Genomic DNA, 20,966 nt, shown 5'->3' on the forward strand with positions numbered 1-20,966 from the left:
TCAATCTACTTTCTTCACAAGGTAGAAATAAAGTTATATACGCGCCTATAAATGATTGTTCGGTCATGTCTGGAATTTTTTTGAAAGATAAGAATCAAACAATTTTCTATGATGGAACAAAATATCTCTCATCTACCCCTCGAATAGATTTTTTTTTTTTCCAAACAATTTTCTATGATGGAACAAAATATCTCTCATCTCCCCCTCGAATAGATTTTTTTTTTTTTTTCAAAGGAATGTTGTTATGCTATTTTGAAGGGTGCACTAATCTCTTGAATCTGACACCAACGGATATCACCCCAAAACAATATTTATTTTCAGGTCTTTCAACCAATCGATATAACTCTGGAGAGCCGCTTTTGCTAAAACTCCCCCTCGAATAGATTTTTTTTTTTTTTTTTTAAAGAATGCTGTTATGCTATTTTGAAGGATGCAGTAATCCCTTCAATCTGATACCAACGGATATGACCCCAAAATAATATTTATTTTCAAGTCTTTCAACCAATCGATACGACTCTGGTGAGCCGCTTTTGCTAAAACTCTCCCTCGAATAAATTCTTTTTTTTTCAAAGGAATGTTGTTATGCTGCTATTTTGAAGGTGCACTAATCCTTTGAATCTGATACCAACGGATATCATCCTCAAAATAAACAATATTTATTTTAAGGTCTTTCAACTAATAGATACGACTTCGGAGAGTTGCTTTTACTAAAACTCGAACAGTTTGTTAAAAACTCGCTTCACATATAAAACCATGAGTATTGAAAGATGCTCCTGTTAGTTTTTAATGCGCTATTAGGAAGTTTCTCCGATTGTATTGGAAGATGGTCATTTTCTTTAGATTTTACTTTTCAGATTATATCAAGTTGTTATTGTTGTCAACAACTAGCCTGTATGCTTTAGTTGCAGTAGTTATATTAAGATTAAGTTTGTAATTAAGATAAATTAGAATTAGAGATAGTTGTTGCCAGTTTGATATACCTGTGGACATGAGTAATGGATGCTGAAGCACTCCCCACCAACTAACTTGGAGAGGGCCCCTCCCACTCCTCAAGTCATACAAACTCCGTATAATACTACCTTACTAGTGTTTTTTTCTCCTTTTTTTTTTTTTGGGGGGGGGGGGGGGGGGGGGTTGGGGGTTTGACGGGGGGCGGGGTAAATTTGGGCTGGATTCATTAACTGGACCCCACTATTATTTAACAGTCTCTACTACCTGCTTTACACTTCCACATAATTATCCTCACAGTAAAAACAGAATATCGATAATAAAATATACAGTATTAGTTTAGTATATAATTGAGTTATACACTGATTGTATATTAAAGTGTGTGTCGATTTGAGCCCCGAATTTTAAAAAAAATCCTTAATAGGAAGTGTTATCTTTGAATAGAGTTCTATTCAGTGTAAATTTAAATTAGTTGAATTTTAATATGAATATCGAATATCAAATAATTTATTTTTTTAAAAAAAGTGTGTATAAGACAGGTTGAGGTAATTTTTATGGATCAAATTAAATTAAGCTAGTAAATAATCAAGTTTTGGTTACTTGGATCATAATGAATTGGGTAGAGATGGATTAAACAATAGATAATAGTTCACTTCGCTTGATTCTAACCTTATTTTAATTTATATAATTATCTTATATTTTGTTAATTATGTTTATATATATTTATCAAATAATTTATTTCTAAAAAATATTTAACAAATTTTCTCATCAAATTGACTCAACTTTTCTTTCTTTTTCAGCGTTTGTTATTTACATAATTGTGCTTCAAACTCTTTTTTAACTTTCGATGCGCAGTCTATTCAAAATAACCCATCTATCCTATATGAAAATAATCATAAAGTCTGCATATCCTCTGTATATTAGTACAGGATTTGTTATTTTCTTTGTTTGAATTTTCTCGTCACTAATTTAATTTTAATTTATTATTTTAATAAATTAAGAAATGATAATTTATTTTTCATGTTTTATTCTTAGCCTTTATTGCTCATTCTCCAAATTATTTTTAAGAAATAAAAATATATACTTCCTCCTCTTTTACTTGTCAATATTTCTTTTCTAAGGTCAACTTACATGAACTTTGACTAATATTTTTAGATATATAATTTAATATTTTAAATTTAAAATTTAGATGATTGAAAACTATACAAAAAATATTATAATTTGCGATCCTTCTCTATTAAAATGATTAAATTCTTTTTTTTAAATTCTGATCAAAGTGTATGTAAGTTGACTTTGAAAATCGAACTACTGATAAATAAAAATGAATCAAGGAAATAACAACCAATAAAAATAGTATGATAAATTTTTAATTTCATCATTATTTTCTTAATGAATATAGCAAGTGATGAGTTAAAATTAATTAAATTAATAAATACATGAATCTTTAAGCTATTCTATTCAAATTTGATGAGTTTAACGAGTCATATTTTCACTGACTTAACTTTTCACCTCTATGCCCTGGTGACAGTTAAAATAATTACTAAAGGATGGATCGTTTTCTTTTAACCATCAAACAAAGTTAAAATGAAATAGTAAATCATCAGCACAGTCGTGCAAAATCATTCATAGGTGAGACTTGTGCTCAAGAAGAATCCATGAAAGAGAAAAGTAGTATTGTATACATGAATGATTTTAGAAATCTTCGCTTTAAATATACACTCTTCAACTTCCCTCACTTAAATGACCACCAAATTATTTCAGAGGTGGTTGGATCAATTTATTTTTTCTCTACACTCCATCAAAAATCTAAAACAAAAAAATAACTGTAAAAAATTAAAAAAAGTTTTCTCTGATTTAATTTATTTGACCTACTTTTCTTATTAGACCTTGAACCCACGCTTCACCTCTATTTGGTCGTTCAAATCTAGTTTATTTAAAAGAAAATTAATTTTAATTTTTTACGTGATATATTTATTAACCAAAAAAAAAAAATTTAAAAATATTTTGATGCAATTATATATCCTTATTGAAGTCTCTATATAGCACAATAATGAATGACCTTTCTCTTTCTCGCGCCAAATCTTGTCTTTTACTACCCCAACTTCCATTTTTTCTTCACCTTCAACCTTGAGTCAAATAGGGGGGACTTTGCTTTTCCCTCCTTTTCCCTTCTGCCCATTTCTTATCTTTCAATAATTTCCTCTCTTTTTTCCTCCTTACAACACTTTTTTCTGCAAACCCCTTTACCTTTTTTCTTCCTTCACTTCACACTATCAAGACTCCATTTTCATCTCACTCTGTATTCCTTTGCTTCATAAATCAAAATGGACTCCGTTAGACCAGCTCCAGCTCCAAGTAAAAGCAGGCTAGCTAAGACGTTTCGGAGAGTAATTCATAGAAAAAACTCATCGAAATCTTTTTCCAACAATGGGTTCTGCCTACTCATACCTCAAGAAAAGCTTAGGTGTTGTGAGTCACAACACTTTGACAAAGAAGAAATTGAAGAGTGCAAAGAACATACCAAGAATAGAGCTGTTCTTGAGGCTTTTGTTGCTAAGCTCTTTGCTACTATTTCTTCTGTTAAAGCTGCTTATGCTGAGCTTCAGTTAGCTCAGTTCCCTTACAATAATGAAGCTATCCAAGTTGCAGATCAAGCTGTGGTTGATGAACTCAAAGCTTTGTCTGAGCTCAAACACAGTTACCTCAAAAACCAAATTGATTCTTCACCACCCCATGTTACTCTCATGCTTGCTGAGATTCAAGAACAGCAATCCGTCATGAAAACGTACGAAATCACCATGAAGAAAATGCAAGGAGAAATTGAATCCAAAGGGTACAACATATCCTCTCTACAGAAGGAGCTGCAAGAAACCATTCACAACAACAGATCACTTGAGAGAAAGCTTAACGCCAGTGGATCATTCTCCATACTTGACAATGTCAAATTTTCAGATGTAAATCCTAAAAATTTCATCATGGTTTTGCACTATGCCATGAGATCTATTCGCAACTTTGTCAAGTTCTTGATTCGGGAAATGGAATCTGCAAACTGGGATATTGATGCTGCGACCAACTCTATACAGAATGGTGTCACTTTCCAGAAGAGTAGTCATCGGGCGTTTGCTTTTGAATCCTTTGTATGCAGAGAGATTTTCAGTGGGTTTAATGAGCCTACTTTTTCTGTTCAGAATGATGATTCTTTATTTTCCGGCGTAACACATCGCCGGAGTTTCTTCTATGAACAGTTCAAGAGGCTGAAATCTGCGAACGTTTCTCATTTTATCAAGCAGAACCCTTCTTCCTTTTTTGGGAAATTCTTGAAAGCCAAGTACCTTCATTTGGTTCATCCAAAAATGGAGTTTTCCTTCTCCGGGAACTTGAACCAGAGGAAACTTGTGAACTCCGGCGAGTTCCCGGAAACTGAGTTTTTCAAGGTGTTTAGTGAGATGGGGCGGCGCGTGTGGCTTTTGCATTGCTTAGCATTCTCATTTGATCAGCGAGTTAGCATTTTTCAAGTGAGGAAGAACTGTAGATTCTCTGAGGTCTACATGGAAAGTGTCACAGATGAAATTTTCTCAGCCGCCGGCGGTGAGTTCAAGGTAGCTTTCACGGTTGTTCCGGGGTTTAAAGTCGGTAAAACAGTGGTTCAAAGTCAGGTATATTTATCTCCGACCCCTCCTCCGGCCAAGCACTAGTGGTAAATCCGTAAATATTAGTGGAAAAAAAAACAGAAAAATATAACACCCCACTCGCTCTAATCACAACGCGCCGCCTGAAGTCCGGATCTCCGCCGCAGCATGTAAATGGTTGTATCATGTATCCACTACTATTTTGATCAAACAATTTACACGACGGAGGCGCGTGGGATGACGCGGGTAGGGTTAAATGTGTACTACGGATTATCTTTTGGAAAGTGATGGGCCTTGGGTCGAAAGTATAAGTGGGCTTTTGGGCCCACAAAGGGTGAAAGTGGTTTCAGGGCTTTGAAAGGTGAACTGGATTTTGGAGTATAGTGGGAGATAGATTGGGCGGTGAGACAAAAGGCAAAGTAGGCTCAGTCAGGTTGTGGGCCCAAATAAGCATACGTCTTTGTTTCTTTGGTATCAAAAGTAGAAGGCCATGTGGGACCCATTCTTAGAAAATTGCTAAAATGTTGTTTATTCCTCAAATTGTACCTTAAAGAATGACAGACAAATGCCTGCAACTTGCATATGAGATTATAATGTGTATAAAATATTAGCTAAAGTATTAGCAGTAATATATAGTAACATAATATATAAAATGAATATTATCATGCATGGTATCTTTGGATCTAGGTACTTGTACACAATTTTTATTTCCTTTTCTATCTAGCTCTGAGGGAACATCTTATTTATAAAAATATGGATCTTGTATGTTTTATTTATGGGATCCCACATTCTTAGGCAAATTCTTTAGGATAAGGAGTAGTCTTTTTTTTCCCCTTTCGGTTGGACACATTATTTGTCTTAAAATTCACATTTGTTCCTGTATTAATTGGGGCTCTCTATAGTAAGCATATACATACATATATTATCAGTCAAAGACAAGCTATCCTTGTTCAAAGAGTCTACCAACCGAAAAATTACATTATATAAATAGATTAATTTTCTTGAATGTACATACGTTATTATATTGTTACCACCAAGAATTTCTTTACTGTTACCAGAATGAGAAAGATCTGCAAAATTGAATAGTAGTGTCATGTGGAGGATGCATATTGTTACAATAATAATTGCATGTTTTGTCAGAAGCATTTGGGTGACTCTTGTATATAAACAATCATCCTTTATGGAAAATGGTTCTTATTTCTCAGACGAAGTGGACACCACCCCACTGTGAAAACGAAATGTCATATATCTACAATACAAAACTGATTCACTTCACGGGTGCTTTTCTCATTTGTTTTTTTTTCCTAATAAGTTTTTGGTTTTCACAATTCCTTTAATAGAAGAGATGGCAGAAGTTAGCTTTCAATAGTATCCTAACAACAATCGAAATATGAGTGATCTTGGATTGCAAAAGAATTATGACTAAATTGCCCATTTCAAGAGTTCGCTCAATTTATGAAAATAACTTTGCAAAGTCACTTTTTCTTAAGAACATAATGAAGTAATCAAACTATTGCTATTTGATTCGGAAAATTAAAAAAGACAAACATTTAACATGTTAATGTCATATTAAAAACCTATTCTTTAAGATAAACGCAACCATTTGGCTGATCTTTGATAAAAAGGCGGCTTTTCAACCTTTTTTTCCCCTTTAATTCAACGCATGAGGCTGACATGGTAGTGGAGTTGAATTCTAAGATCATTCGGAAGAGGAATAATTTCACGTATTTTGAATTTATGATTTTGGGGAATGGAGAGATTGACGAGGATGTCACACATCGTATTGGTGCAAGGTGGTTGAAGTGGAGGCTCGCTTCGGGAGTCTCATGTGATAATAAGGTGCCTTCTAAGCTTAAAGATAAGTTCTATAGAGTCCGATTGGCTATGTTGCATGGAGCGAAGTGTTGGCCAATTAAGAACTCTCACATTCAAAAGTTGAAGATGGCGTAGATGAGGACCTTGAGAAGGGAGTGGTTTCGATGGAAGACAAAATGCGGGAAGTGAGGTTGTGATGGTTTAGACATGTGATACCACTGTGGAGGTGTGAGAGACTGACTATGAATGATTTTAGATGGGGTAGAGGTAAATCGAAGAAATTTTGGAAGGAGGTAATTAGGGATGACATCGAGCGGTTACAGTTTACGGAGAATATTATCCTTGATAGAAAGGTGTGGAGGACACGAATCAGGATATAGGGTTAGTGGATAGAAGTGCGTTTGTAGTAATAGGAAGGAGCGCTTTGTTTTTCTCTGTGTCTGTGGTTTATTGTTCGTAATATTTTGATGATTTTATGATCTCGAATAGATAGCTTATAGTATTATTCTATCGGTGTCTTATTTTTTTTATTATCTAACAATGTGTTATTTCATTTTTTTGTTTATTTTTATGTTTATTGTTATACTATTATTTATTCTGAGCCGGGGGTTTTAAACAACCTCTCTACTTAATATGAGATAGTGATATGGAATACGTATACTTTATTCTCTCTAAATTTATTTTACAAAAATACACTGAATATGTTGTTGGGGTCGTGATTGCCAGCAGTTCCTGAGACATGTCAATCTTAGAGGAAAGAAGTGAACCCTCTCATGAGCGGGGCAATTATTCCTAGAACAGGTCAAATTTTCGAGGAAAAAAGGGCTTCTCCTGTAAGGCAGCCAAATGTAGCCGAAACAGGTCAATATTTACGAAAGAAGTGCACTCTAATTTAAAATAGCCATAGCTTGGAAAAAGGTCATATATAATTTTTAACTGTAGAAAATGATACGCAAATATCTTTCGCAATATTTTTAAATTATTTATATCTTGTCATCTAACTTTGGGTACGTATAGATCTCAAATTATTGAAAATGATATACATATACCCTTCAGTTAGACGTTGCGTGTCACATGTCCTCATCAGAAAGGGATTAACTCATTTTTTCTTAACAATCTATCTTTTGACCCGTGGACGAAATATTCTATAGCTAGAGTTGGAAGACGCCTAGTTGTTGACAAATCAAAATCAATGCGGTCACAAAATATTTCTTTAGGATGAAAACACGTGAATTTGGTATGGAGAATCTATTATATTTCAAAACAACGGGAATCTTAATCGCTTAGTTCGTTAGCTAATTGAACTCCCACCTACAGGTTGGTGAGGGTTCGATTTCAGATCCTCTCTCATTGTCCTTCCCGTACCGCCCATAGCTTGATTTAGTATTTCAAAACATGATATTTTGTCTAAATAGTATTCACCTAATATCAAATGGCTAAAATTTTAATACATTTCAGATCTTGACCATATAACAACCCCTTAAACTGATTAGTTCTATAAATATTCCCTTTACTTGTTAGTCCTGTTTTGAGTTCAATGTTACGTATATCCCATTTATTTAAGAGAACTTAAAATGGGTAACGAAACTTAAAAGCCTAGCTAGGCAGCAGTCCTACGATCCCAAGCCCATACAATGGGTTAGGATTAGGGGTGGTAAAATTAGCCCAAGATCAAAAGACTCGTCCAATTCGTCAAAGGTTTGAAGGGTTTGGGCAAGAGTGCTTTTAATAATGGGCTAATTTGGACTAGCCCAGGTCAACCCATTAAAAATCAGCAATCCCAATAAACTCATGATAATGTCCAAACTTGACCCATCAAATTGCTTAAAGATTTGACGAAATCTTGTTTTATAAATGGGGGACTTACAAAAAAAGTCTAGGTTTCAACAAAATGAGAGTATTTCTACTCGAACTTTCTAAATTACAATTTATAGCATTTCTTTCTCTTTTTTTCATTTTTTAATTCTGTTTTATCTCTTGTCTCTCCTCCTCTTTCTTTTCCATTTTTTTTTACTTTTTTTTTGTTTTTTCTGTTTTTTTTTTCTTTTTAATTTCCTCTTCTTCTTTTTTTCTCTCTCTTTTTTTTTTTTTTTTTTTTTTGTATTTGATAGTTTATATTTTAAAAAAATATGATTACGTCGAGTACAAATTATGGAAGATGACAGATACATCATGATCGGTCATTGTATTTATATTCACCGTCATTTTTTTTTTAACTCTTTTTTATTTTCTTTTACTTTTTGATTATTATTTTTTTTTATTTTCTTGTATTTTTTCTCATTTTTTTTTCTTTTTCATATTTTCCCCCCTTTTTGAATTTTTTTCTTGTGTAAACAACATAAACCCCAAGTGTTTCCTACATAATTACCATCTCTCCCAATTTTTTTATAAATTACTGAAAATTCCATATATGATACATTACTCGATTATATGATACATTGTGATATGATACATAATTAACATATTTAGTGCGGTTAAATTTATAATAAATGGTAATTAAGCATTATCCTGTTTAATGAAATCCCATAAAAATAGGAACTGCCATTTTTAAAAAATAATGTTACGTCAAATTCCTTTTAGATACATAAATGAAAGCTATGATACATAACAAACTGATACATAACTTCACAAGTAATTTGACTATAAAAAGGAAAAATAATGATAAAAAACGAGATAACAACACAATTAACGCAATTCTGATTGGAATAATGTCTCTTGAATCCTAAAAATTAGAGCCAGCTTCATAATTAAATTTTGAATTACCAAAAACAATATTCTTCGATGAAAATTCTTCCAAATTCTTTCATCTTTGTTTTCTTCTTCTGATTTCTTTACTTTGAATACGTTATGAACATCTCCATTCTGTTGAATTTTACAGTGTTTGAATGAATAAACTTCGATATGAACAATATAAAAGTAATGAAATTGTTGTAGGAGAAAGTATTTCTTTTTTTTAGATTGATTTCAAAAAACAATCCCCTTCGATGAAATTTCAGAAAACAAATTCTCTCATCTTTGTTTTCTTTTCCTGTTTTCTTTCTTTTGAATATGTTATGAACATCTCCATTCTATTGAGATTTTACAGTGTTTGAATGAATAAACTTCAATATGAAAAATATAAAAGTGATGAAATTGTTGTTGGAGAAAGTGTTTCGTTTTTGAGTTGATTTCGACAATTCCAATCAAATTTGGTATTGATTAATCAAGAAAAAATCGACGCCAGATACGTTGTCAAAGAAAATTCATCGCCAATAATGATTCGAAAGACAATGTAGTAAAGGTTTATGTTAAGTTCAAGAATAATATTTTTGAATTTGTAATGTAGCTCGAATGATGGTATATTGGTGTTGTAATATGATACATTGCTGCTTATATTTAATGTATCAGGTCACAAAAGATGTATCAGTGACTTTTTTCGAAAGAGAATTGATATTTATATTTTAAGATACATGGCATGTTTCACGTATTCTGATTAATTTGTTGTTTTGTTTTTAGTTGGTCTAGCGTTGAATATTGTTTAAACAATATTGTAGTATATTTCATTTGAGACCTGGTACATTTTGATGTATTATAGAATTTAATTTTATAGTATATTTTCTTTACATAAACATGTAATTCATTTGGATTATCTTGTACAAGCTCAAGCATCAACAAGTATTTGATTATTTGTCCTTAAAAAATTGATTTGGGCATATCAAGAAATACACCAAAGCATGTTTGCTAAAACAATTTGAGTACTTTTACCCGCAAAATTTTTAATATTGATAACAAATTTATGATTGCACTAACTACCAAACCTCATAGGATGAGGTGGAACGGATTTGATAACATTTTCATTACGTGCGTTCAGAAATATTGAACATAATATATCGTAATATAATAATAAAGATATATTTATTTTTATAATATATTTCTTAACATAAATAACATTATTACATTGGATGAATTGGGTATACAATTACCCAAAATATACACAACTTTTACTATGTATCAGAAATAATGAAATATCTCACTAAGTTAGATCTATGTATCGGATTCAGTATATTAAATGTATCAAGTGTAAAAGAACTCAAATAACATACAAATTTCAATATGTATTAGAAAACATGTAATATCTCAGTAAAATTTGATCTATGTATCGAACTCAGCATATTTAATGTATCAGGTGAAAAATAACCCAAAACACATACAACTTTTACTATGTATCATAAAGCAGGCAATACTCTGTAACATTACAACTATGTACGGATGCATCGTTTACATTATCGTTTGTTACATTTTGTATTATGATATATAATTATAATGTATATGGGTGAAATTCATCTATCAAATACATAAAAATCATATCTTTGTGATAGTGGGTCTCTTTACACAACGTTCTTTCTATTTCTTTTTCTCTTTGAAACAACATTCTTTTTCTCTTTGAAACAGCAACAACAAGCTTTTTCTCATTACTTTCAGCAACATCCCGTAACTTCTTCATCATTGTCAGATCGTTTCGATGCTTAGATCTATTTTCACTAAAATCACTGTCTTCAAAATCAAAGTTACCCGGCACAAACTCAACATTAACTTCAGTAGGAGTTGCAACAACTGAATAAGACCAATACCCGACTCCATTAATTTTGTTAAAATGGTGAAAGAACATTAAATTGAAAAGCAATTTGCTTCAATTTTAGAACTAATAAACTTAAAAATAAAACACAAAATTTATGGAGTAATTTGCGTGAATGGAAGACCATTACTCCAAATGGAAGATGGTTTTGCATTAAACATGAGATTTGGTGTAATCTAAATCAATAAAATCGTGATTTAAGGCGAAATTTTAGGAGTTGTTTGTTGTTTATTGAAGTGGATAGTAATGTTTCAGAAAATAGTGTGTAAAGTGGTTTATAAGGAATTTTTGTAATTAGCTTAGGTGGATGGAATTTTAAATAATATTAAAAAATTAAGGTGTTGTTTTAGGTAATTTTTTCTTTTTTCTTCTTATTTTCATTTTTCTTCTTTTTTTCTATTTTTATTTTTTCCATTTCTTTATTTTTGTTTTTTTTCTTTTCTTTTCTTTATTCTATCTATAGCTTGTATTTCTCTCTCTCTCTCTTTTTTCTTTTTTTTTTTGAATTTTTATTTCTCTTATTTTTTTAATTTATTTTATTTATATTTAAAAAAATATGGCTTTGTGGAGCACAAGTTATGATTGATAACGAAAATACCACAATAACTTATTGTATTTATATTCGCACTTTCATTTATATTTTTGTATTTATTGATATAATTGTATTTGTATTTTCTAATTCACGCTTGTATTCGTATTTATATTTTATAGCTGACGTATTTGTAGTTTATAATTCTACTTGTATTTGTATTTTATAGTTCACATCATCATTTTTATTTTTGTATTCGTTGATACAATTGTACTTGTATTTTATAGTTCACGCTTGTGTTTATATTTGTATTTTATAATTCTCACTTGTATGTGTATTTTATAGTACTCACCATGATTTATATTTTATACGATTTATCTTCATTGATACGAATTGCATTTTATCAATACAAATTAAACAATACAAATATAAATGATAAATTATAAAAAAAATATGTTAAACTATACAAATACAACGTTTACACTTGTATCAAATGATACATGTTTATACAACTTGAACCATACACATATAAATGACACTTAACTTTATGAGAATGCAAATGATAAACTTGATGTAGAAATCCTAACGATACATTTGCATTGAATGACATATTGCATATTAAATATTTCAAACTCAAGTAAATACAATTATTCCTTATAATTATTTCTATACAAATACAAATGATAAATTATATTCACGGCTAAAGTATTCAAATATAAATAATAAAGTTATTTGAAATATATATGATACAAATAAATATAAAATTAAAATAATATATAAAATATAAAATGTGACAACAACAATAAAAAAAATGAGAGAAAAGAAAAAGGAATTACCAAAAAATATAAAATAAAAGAAAAAAAGTAAAAAACGAAACAGAGAAAAAAGAAAATAAAAAATAGAAAAAAAGAAAAAGAAAAAAAGAAACAAAAAAAAAATGAAAATATGGAATAAAAAAACAAAAAAAGGAAAAAAGGAAAAGATAAAAGGATAGAAAAAAAGGAAAAAAGTTGCTGGTGTTTTTAATTTGATTAAATTTGCACTTGGGCGGGTTGGGTTATAACCCATGACCCATAATTTAGCTCATTCTGTCCAGCCCATCTTGACCCAAATACATTTGGGCAGGATTGAGCATTATCCCAATTATTCGTTTAACCTATTTTAACTCGTCCAATTTCAATCCAACCCGTCCATTTACCACCCTTAGGACATTGTAAAGACCCATTACTTTCACATGCATTTAAAGGTCAAAATATGCACAAGTGATAGTATTTGAATTTGTTGAAGCGTATATGTGCTCCGACACAAACCTCACTAAATTAAGATACGGGAAAAAGGTCATATATCTTTGAACTATTGAAAATGGTATTAAATATTTTTCGTTATACTTTTAGATTATTCGTACCTTATTGTCTAACTTTGAATACATATATACTCCCAAACTATTGAAAATGGTACGTGCTACCTCCCATTAAATTATCAAGTGAAAATTTGAATTTTCTATAACAACTAGCCCAAAGTTACGAAAATCATAACACAAGCATCCTTTTTCCATTCATCTTTGTAAGAAAAAGAATTTAACATATACTACAACACAATTTTTATTTTTTACCTTTTTTTTTTTTGTAATGGAAATACATAACTAACTGCCCCTGATTACAAAACACCACAATCTAAAACTGTCAAAAGAAATTAAACATGATTGTTGCAGTGGTACTTTGGCGAATCAGGGGTCGCTTCTATTTCGTTTTTTGTTATTATTTGTGGCCCACTTGTACATAATAAAATCGAAATCAAGGCAGATTCCTCTGATGGGAGTGAACATAGAAATTCCCCAACATTGGCATTGGGCAGGTGAACCTGGCTATACCCTTCAGTTAGACGGAGCACACCATGTGTCCTCGTTTGAAAGGAATTAAACCATTTTCCCTTAACAATTTATCTCTTGACCTGCCAATGAAATGTTCTACGTACGGAGTTGGAAGCGAATTTTTCCCACACCTATTTCTTGACGAACCAAAACCAATGCGATCACAGAATATTTCTTTAGGATGGGGACATGTGGACAAACTCGAACATTTCCCCGGAAGGTCACGGGATAAATTGCAAAAAATGGGTTAATTTCTTTTGAATGAGGACACACGGCTTGCGGGGTCTAACTGAAAGGTATATACGTATCATTTTCAACAGTTTGGGAGTATCTACGTACCCAAAGTTAGACGACAAGGACACAAATAACCTTAAAGTATAACGAAAGTTATTTACATACCATTTTCAATAGTTCGGAAGTATATATGACTTTTTCCCGATTTAAGATATACAATAATTACGTGAAGAAGGGGTTGGTTAGTAGTCTCAAACTGTCAATCTATATCAGAAATTGATGTAAGTGCATAAGCTTAGAGCAAAAGGATAAATCTGCTTATACAACACCCTAAGTATATACACCTTATTATAACAAAGATTATAAGATGGGGAAGTCAGCTCGATCAAATGAAAATACTAAATCTACTATTGAAAAATAGCCGTCAAATGGTGACTTAGTAGATTTAGTATTTTCATTTGATCCAAAATAGCAGTTGAATAGAAAAATAAATAATGATCACAAAAATATTGTAAGAAATATTACATATGTACTTTTGAATGCTACAATTATAATAAAAATGCAGTATCCGTTACCTTTTCATATCTCTTACATAGTTACATGCATTTAAAGTCCATAATGTGCAAACGCATTGTTTGTTCCTTCTCCTTCTTAATTTTACTTAGAAACTTATTGACAAGATGAGTCGAGAGTCAAAAGGGCTTTTTTAACAAAAAATTTCAAAGAGGATGTGAGTTTCTTTGTTGCAACACATGAAGGCCTATATAAATCCTCAATTCTCAAATGTAGAAATATCTCTATTCTCATGTGCAGAAACATTATAAACACATTTTTTTAAAAATCTTTTTATAAATATTCTACCAAAATACAAGGTATTCTAAGTAGTAAAGTATGTTAATGTATATTTTTTATGTTATCTTTTACTTTGAAGTACAAAAATATTACATCAAATTTTTAAGCTTAAGTATTACATTCTTTATATAATTTTTATTAATTTTACTTTTGATCATAACAAAATGATTTTTTTTATTTTGTTAAAATTATAAGATAAACACCAATCTCAAACAGTTTGGGAAAATAAGGGACTAGAAGTGTGTTTAAGTAGCCGTCGTGTGATACTGAATTTTGACAACACATAAAACAGAGTGAGAGTCCACTGCATTATCGAATCTTTCAATATTTAAGTTTGTGTAGGTTTAGAAGAATTGTAGAAGCAAGATACGTTTCTTATAGTGTTGGACTTATAAGTGTATTGGTTGAGCAGTGGCGCCCAGAAACGCACATATTTCACGTCTCACCGTACATTATAACTCCATTCCAAGTACAAGTCTCACCATACATTTCACATGCCATGCAAGTGCAAATCGCTAGATACCAGGCGACTTGCAAATCGCTCAATTTGACCTTGGAAACCATTTGACCACGAGTTAAAAGAGAGAGAGAGTCGGACCGTCTAGCTCACCAACAAGAAACAAACGGTTGATGCCCACAAAGCTAGATAGCACTTCCATCTTCATAAAACAAAGATTAGGAATCAAACGTTTGTGCTGTTACCACAGCTTCATTCTTTGTTCTGCAAACTTGCACTTGAAAGACCAGAATAACCGTCATTGATGTCACAGCTAACAATCACCAGGTTTTGTTTTCATGTGTTTAGGAACTCTACCATAAGGAAGAAAGAGATGGTAAATTTCTATAGCATTTACAATTATGAGAATCCAACAAATTGGTGTCCACTCCTAGAGAGAAAAAGAAGGATCCTTAAATAAATGAAACAAAAAAGAAGAAAAAACACCTGTTTACAGTTTTGATCTAATAATGCAAGTTACGATTATCAATGCTCCATCTCGCCACACGCAAGGCTTCTAAGGTGTGGCCGCCTTAAAAGAACTTGAATAAGGGTGGGTATGTATTCAACAAGGGCAGCACATATATATTCACCATTTGGCATTGCTCTCCCATCAGAGTCAACTTCACAGCAGTGCTTCTGGGTTTGAAACATTTAGGATCGGTTTAATCTCAACCCCATCAGTCAATGGTCTCTCAAAGAATTCTGTACAATATCTCTCCATTCAATCTTTGAAAGTAATACGTCTCACACGTCAGGACAAGCTCTAAGGATATTTCTTTGCAAAACTTCAAAGGGTGGAGACAGTGTGAAGTCTACTCTGACAAGAAAACAGGAGACGATATAACTCCAAATAGAGCTTTATGTTACAATTTCAGGTGAAGGTGGAGGAGTAGATTCCTCGACAAGAGCATGAAGCATGGTTCTAACTTCTGTCGTGTCGTCAAGATAATATTTGGCTTTACTCGGCTTTTGTCCCACTGTGCAAGCATAAACTTCTGTGCTTGAAGAAAATATACCACTATTTATTGCATTTCCAATAATCTCAAACATGTCCTCGTCAGACCTATCATCACCTACGCACAGCACAAAATCAGCCTGCCGGCCACTCTCAGCCATTGTTTCGAAAATTTTCTCCGCAATAAGACCTTTACTCACTCCCTGGAATTGTTGCAAAAATTAATGTTTAGATAAACTGGAGTCGGCAAAAAAAAACTAACAAGGCCACACATGGATGTGTATGTGTAAAACAGGTAGAAAAGAAGAATACAGCTATAACGAGAAGACTATTTAGGAAAGTATACGAGCCATCATTTTCAACAAATATATTTTACAAAAATTTTCTGGCTGCTCACATTTTGTTGAGAAGTACATGGACTAGGAACGTAATTATTTCTATTCTTGTTGCTCCCTGTCTTTCATTTTACTTGGCCTATGTTGACTTGGCACTCCACTTACTAAGATATTTATTAGTAGTTTCTTATACTAAACTAGAAGGGGAGCCTTGGAGTAACTAGTAAAGTTGCTGCCATGTGACCAGGAGGTCACGGGTTCAAGCCTTGGAAACAGCCTCTGGCAGAAATGCAAGGTAAGGCTGCGTACGATACACCCTTGTGGTGGAGCCCTTCCCCGAACACCGCGCATATCGGTAGCTTTAGTGCACCGGGCTGCCCTTTTTTATTTATTTTTTTACTAAACTAACTTTATTAATTATATTTTGAAAATCTAAATTTGACTACTAGTACCTTATGTAGTTATTTAATGATAAGTATAGTATTGGAAAAAATTCACAATTTTTTCTTAATTACCTAAAATGGACAAGTACAAAGAAAAATTTATGTTCAGTATAAGGGTAAAGTAAAATGATCACGGAGGGAGTATAAGAAAACGAGAGTAATATATCCTCTACCTATTTGGCATTATGCTGGAATCACTCAGTTATTTAATTGCGGCATATATCTAATAGACAAAATGTTATTTCCTGCAGTTTGTAATACTCCATCAGAAATAATTAATTAAACCACGGGTGATCCAGAAACTCCAACAAATTGCTTTATTTGACGTGGTAGCTCTCATGCTTGGTTCAATATGACAAACCGAACCACAAAGAGCAAGGAGATGTCTACTTTCTTCTGTTCTAAACCTCCTTACAAGTGAATGGGGTATTATTACAAGATGCACCATCCGAGTGATAATCATCTGATAGACTTTGTCCTAACAGTTACACTTTCTAGGTTGACAGTCATCAGAAAACTTCATAGCTCAAACACCAACTCCAAAAAAATTTCAACCATCATCTTTAAATACTTCCATGAAACCTGACAGATATAAATTTTTTGCCTATATTTGAATGAAGCAGCTTTTTAATGTCTACACATCTAGATTCTAGAATCAACAAAGACACGTCTAAAATAGTTTGATCATGCCCCCTCTTGTTATAAGAAAATACAGCTAGTCAGTATATACTATAAAGCATTCCATACACAAGAATTATAAAGCATGTCAAGATAGGTAACAAAATAACTAAGTAATTTGCTGGAGATTGGAGCAGATCCAATGGATGAATGGAGTATATTTGCGACATCGAATAATGTTCATCCAAAAAGCTAGAGATAAATGTGCAAAGGTTAAGAGATGACACACCTGAGGCTTAACTTCAACAATGAACTGCCCACTCTTCACAGCAACAGGCTCATTCGCAAGCACACTTTCAAGATGGTCTAACATCTCTTTTGCTTGGCAAGACCCAAAACCAAGATCAGCATCCCGATGATGCCAAACAAGAGCACTTTCTTTAGTTTCAATGGAAGACCCATCTGTAGCTTCTGTATACTGCTTCATAACAGGTTCAGCAATCTGCATCCACTGGAAATCATTGCTCTGCCCAACGACATCCCATTCTTTATCTGCAGACCACCTGGTAGATAAAGACAATAAGTACATACTGACATACGGGATATGACTAATAGACAGAAAATGAGAATAAGCTTTGTTCCAAGAATACCTTAAGAAGTATCCATGTTCCGCAGCAATGCCTAGTTTCTCACACGGAGAGAACCACTGGCCTAAACTATCCCTTCCTCGTCCACTCACCAGAAACACAGTATTTCTTTCATCACCACAAAGTGAGTTAATAATTGAAATAACTTCGGGACTTGGGACCTTATTGATGGCTGTTTGAGGCATCAGAGTACCATCATAATCCAACAATATTGCCCGATTTTTGGCTCTTGAGTAAGAGGCAGCAATGGAGTCCATGGACAGCTTTCTGAAATTAGGATCAAGTGCTACAACCCTAAAACCGAAGCTCAAACCAATACCCCAGCAACGTCGCCTGAAATGGTCTTGGCAAGTTCTCTCCAGATCCTGGAAAAAGCTTCTTGACCAATAAGCTACGTCATGTGTACTTACATACTTATAATGCTTCTCATGGCGCAACACCTTCTCAGCATCAACCATTGAAATTGCCTCATTCAGTGCTTCTGCTGTTGCTTCCACATTCCATGGGTTAACACGTATAGCACCACTTAGTGAAGGAGAACATCCAATGAACTCAGACACTACCAACATGCTTCTTTTTAGACCATTGGAATCTGCAGTGCAGTCTGAACCAGGAATGCCCTGCCTACAGACAATGTATTCATATGGAGTAAGGTTCATGCCATCTCTTACTGCTGTTACAACTACACACTCAGCAACAGAGTAATAGGCAGTCCGTTCACTAAGAGAAACTGGGCGATCAATGAACACAACGGGTTCATAACCAGGCTGTCTAAACTTGTCATTGATTCTTTTGATGCTTGTTTGTATTTCTTCTTGTATTTCCTCAATATCTTTTCCTTTTCCTCGAGCTGGATTAGCAATCTGTACCAGCACTGCCCTTCCCTGCCACTTCGGATGCTGTTTTAACATTTCCTCCAATGCGAGAAGTTTCAAATTGACACCTTTAAAAATGTCCATATCATCAACACCAAGTAAAACAGTTTTACCTTCAAACTGTTGCTTAAGTTCTCCGATTCTCCGCTCTTTATCTGCTACTTGAAGCACGGTTTCAATCTGCCCCATGTGAATCCCAACTGGCATAATCTTGATCCCCACCGTCCGTCCATAGTACTCAAGCCCAATGTAACCCCTCTTTGACTGATACTCTAATCCCAACATGCGACTACAACAGGACAGGAAATGTCGTGCATAATCGAATGTATGGAAACCAATTAGGTCAGAATTAAGTAGGGCCTTGAGAATTTCTTCTCTCACTGGAAGAGTCCTATATATCTCTGATGAAGGAAAAGGGCTATGCAGGAAGAACCCCATTCGCAGCCTATTGAAACGCCTACGCAAGAATGTAGGTAAAACCATTAAATGATAATCATGAATCCATACATAATCATCCTCTGGATTTATCACCTCAATCACCTTCTGGGAAAATATCTTATTTGCTGCAACATATGCCTCCCACCACGACCGATCAAATCGATTGCCATGACTGGCCGAGTAGGGAAGCATATAATGGAAAAGTGGCCATAAATGCTGTTTGCAAAAACCATGATAATATTTAGATAAAATGTCTGGTGGTAGAAAAGCAGGAACACATTTAAACTTATCCAGCAGTAACTGTGAAACATCATCCTGTTCACTTAAATCAACTTCAACCTTTAAAGAACCAATATAGATAACTTCCATATCATCTGGCAAACCATCTTTTATGTGCAACAACAATGAATCCTCATCCCAACTAAAACTCCATCCTTTATTATCCGACCTACGTTTAGCTTTTACAGGGAGCTGATTAGCCACTATAATTATTCGATCTACAACAATTGATGATGGAACATCTGATGTAACACTATTAGCTTGATCATCATCAAGCTCAGAAATAACTCCAGCAACTGTCATTACCCGTGGCAGCCGCTTCTTTTCGCGCCCCATCACAGGGAAATTTCCAGATGCTAGATCTAGCAAGTTTGTATACGATTTGGACATCATCTCTACAAACCTTAATTTGCACAAACTCCTTCAGCAAATCCTCAAATAAGCAGACAGACCAAACAGAAACCTTTTTTTCTGCTAAAAACAAAACTCAAAACAACTTCCTTGAAATGAACCACACCCACCAACCAAACCCAACAGCCACTTCTTGATTATCAGACTGAGCAAAATTCAAAAGGATCTGAAAAAATGGGTATCGCCCAAGAAAGAACCAAAATAAACTCATTAAACTTAAAAACTGAGAAGCAAAAGAAAAAAAAACAGTTGCAAGAATACCAAAAATGGAAAAGAATCCCAGCAATAAAACAGAAACCCATTAGCTAAATTTAGTGAAGAAAACTCAAGCTTTAAACATAACAAGATCAAATCCAACCTATACCTAATAATCACCATACATGTAAGTGGTGCTTAACAACTCCATTGTATTAAAAACCAATTATTTTTTTCCTTTCAATAATTATTACTACATTTAACAACAAAAACAACATTAATTAATTCTAATAAGTGTAAAAAAAAAAAAAAACTTTAAGCACTGACCTTTATCAATAATAACTGAAAAAATTCATGTAACGAAGCAAAGTGTTAGTTGGCCAAAAATACAAAATAATCTTTGCTTTCAGTCAGAATGAAATCTAGGGTTTAGTTTCGTTTCTCTTTCTATATTTATTAGTTATTCACACTTGATGGCAGCCTCTCTTTCTATCAAAATGTTTATTTACTTTTCATTTCATTAAATTAAACTATACTTAATAAACTAAAATATGGGGCAAAATAAAATGAGGATAAGGTCGGCCAGCAGACGCGTACTTATGCCAACTGGCCTTTTTTTTTCTTTTTTCTTTTTCTTTTTTACTCTTTGCCTGATAAAATGGCAGGCCTAGTTGTCTTTTCCGTCACGCGCTAATTATTTTGGGCTCGTTGAGATAAATAAAGTATTTTACAAATTGCACTAAGTTATATCACTTACTATATATATATATATATATATG

General features: G+C 33.0%; 2 protein-coding genes across 2 annotated transcripts; one reads left to right on the forward strand and one right to left on the reverse strand.

Moving 5' to 3' along the window:
- The first annotated feature begins 2,778 nt into the window (after positions 1–2,778).
- On the forward strand, positions 2,779–5,251 carry LOC107859191 (protein GRAVITROPIC IN THE LIGHT 1). The gene has a single exon (XM_016704109.2). The coding sequence runs from the start codon at positions 3,273–3,275 to the stop codon at positions 4,641–4,643; it is 1,371 nt and encodes a 456-aa protein (XP_016559595.1). The 5' UTR covers positions 2,779–3,272; the 3' UTR covers positions 4,644–5,251.
- Positions 5,252–15,323: 10,072 nt separating this feature from the next.
- LOC107859190 (probable alpha,alpha-trehalose-phosphate synthase [UDP-forming] 7) lies at positions 15,324–20,750 on the reverse strand. Its single transcript, XM_016704108.2, has 4 exons — positions 20,515–20,750; positions 17,993–20,158; positions 17,632–17,905; positions 15,324–16,149 (listed from the first exon to the last, which is right to left on the reverse strand). Exons 2-4 carry the CDS (start codon positions 19,972–19,974, stop codon positions 15,850–15,852), a joined length of 2,556 nt encoding a protein of 851 aa, XP_016559594.1. The 5' UTR covers positions 19,975–20,158; positions 20,515–20,750; the 3' UTR covers positions 15,324–15,849.
- Positions 20,751–20,966: the final 216 nt, after the last annotated feature.

This window comes from Capsicum annuum, chromosome 2, assembly GCF_002878395.1.
Source record: "Capsicum annuum cultivar UCD-10X-F1 chromosome 2, UCD10Xv1.1, whole genome shotgun sequence".
NCBI classification, from domain to species: Eukaryota; Viridiplantae; Streptophyta; class Magnoliopsida; order Solanales; family Solanaceae; genus Capsicum; species Capsicum annuum.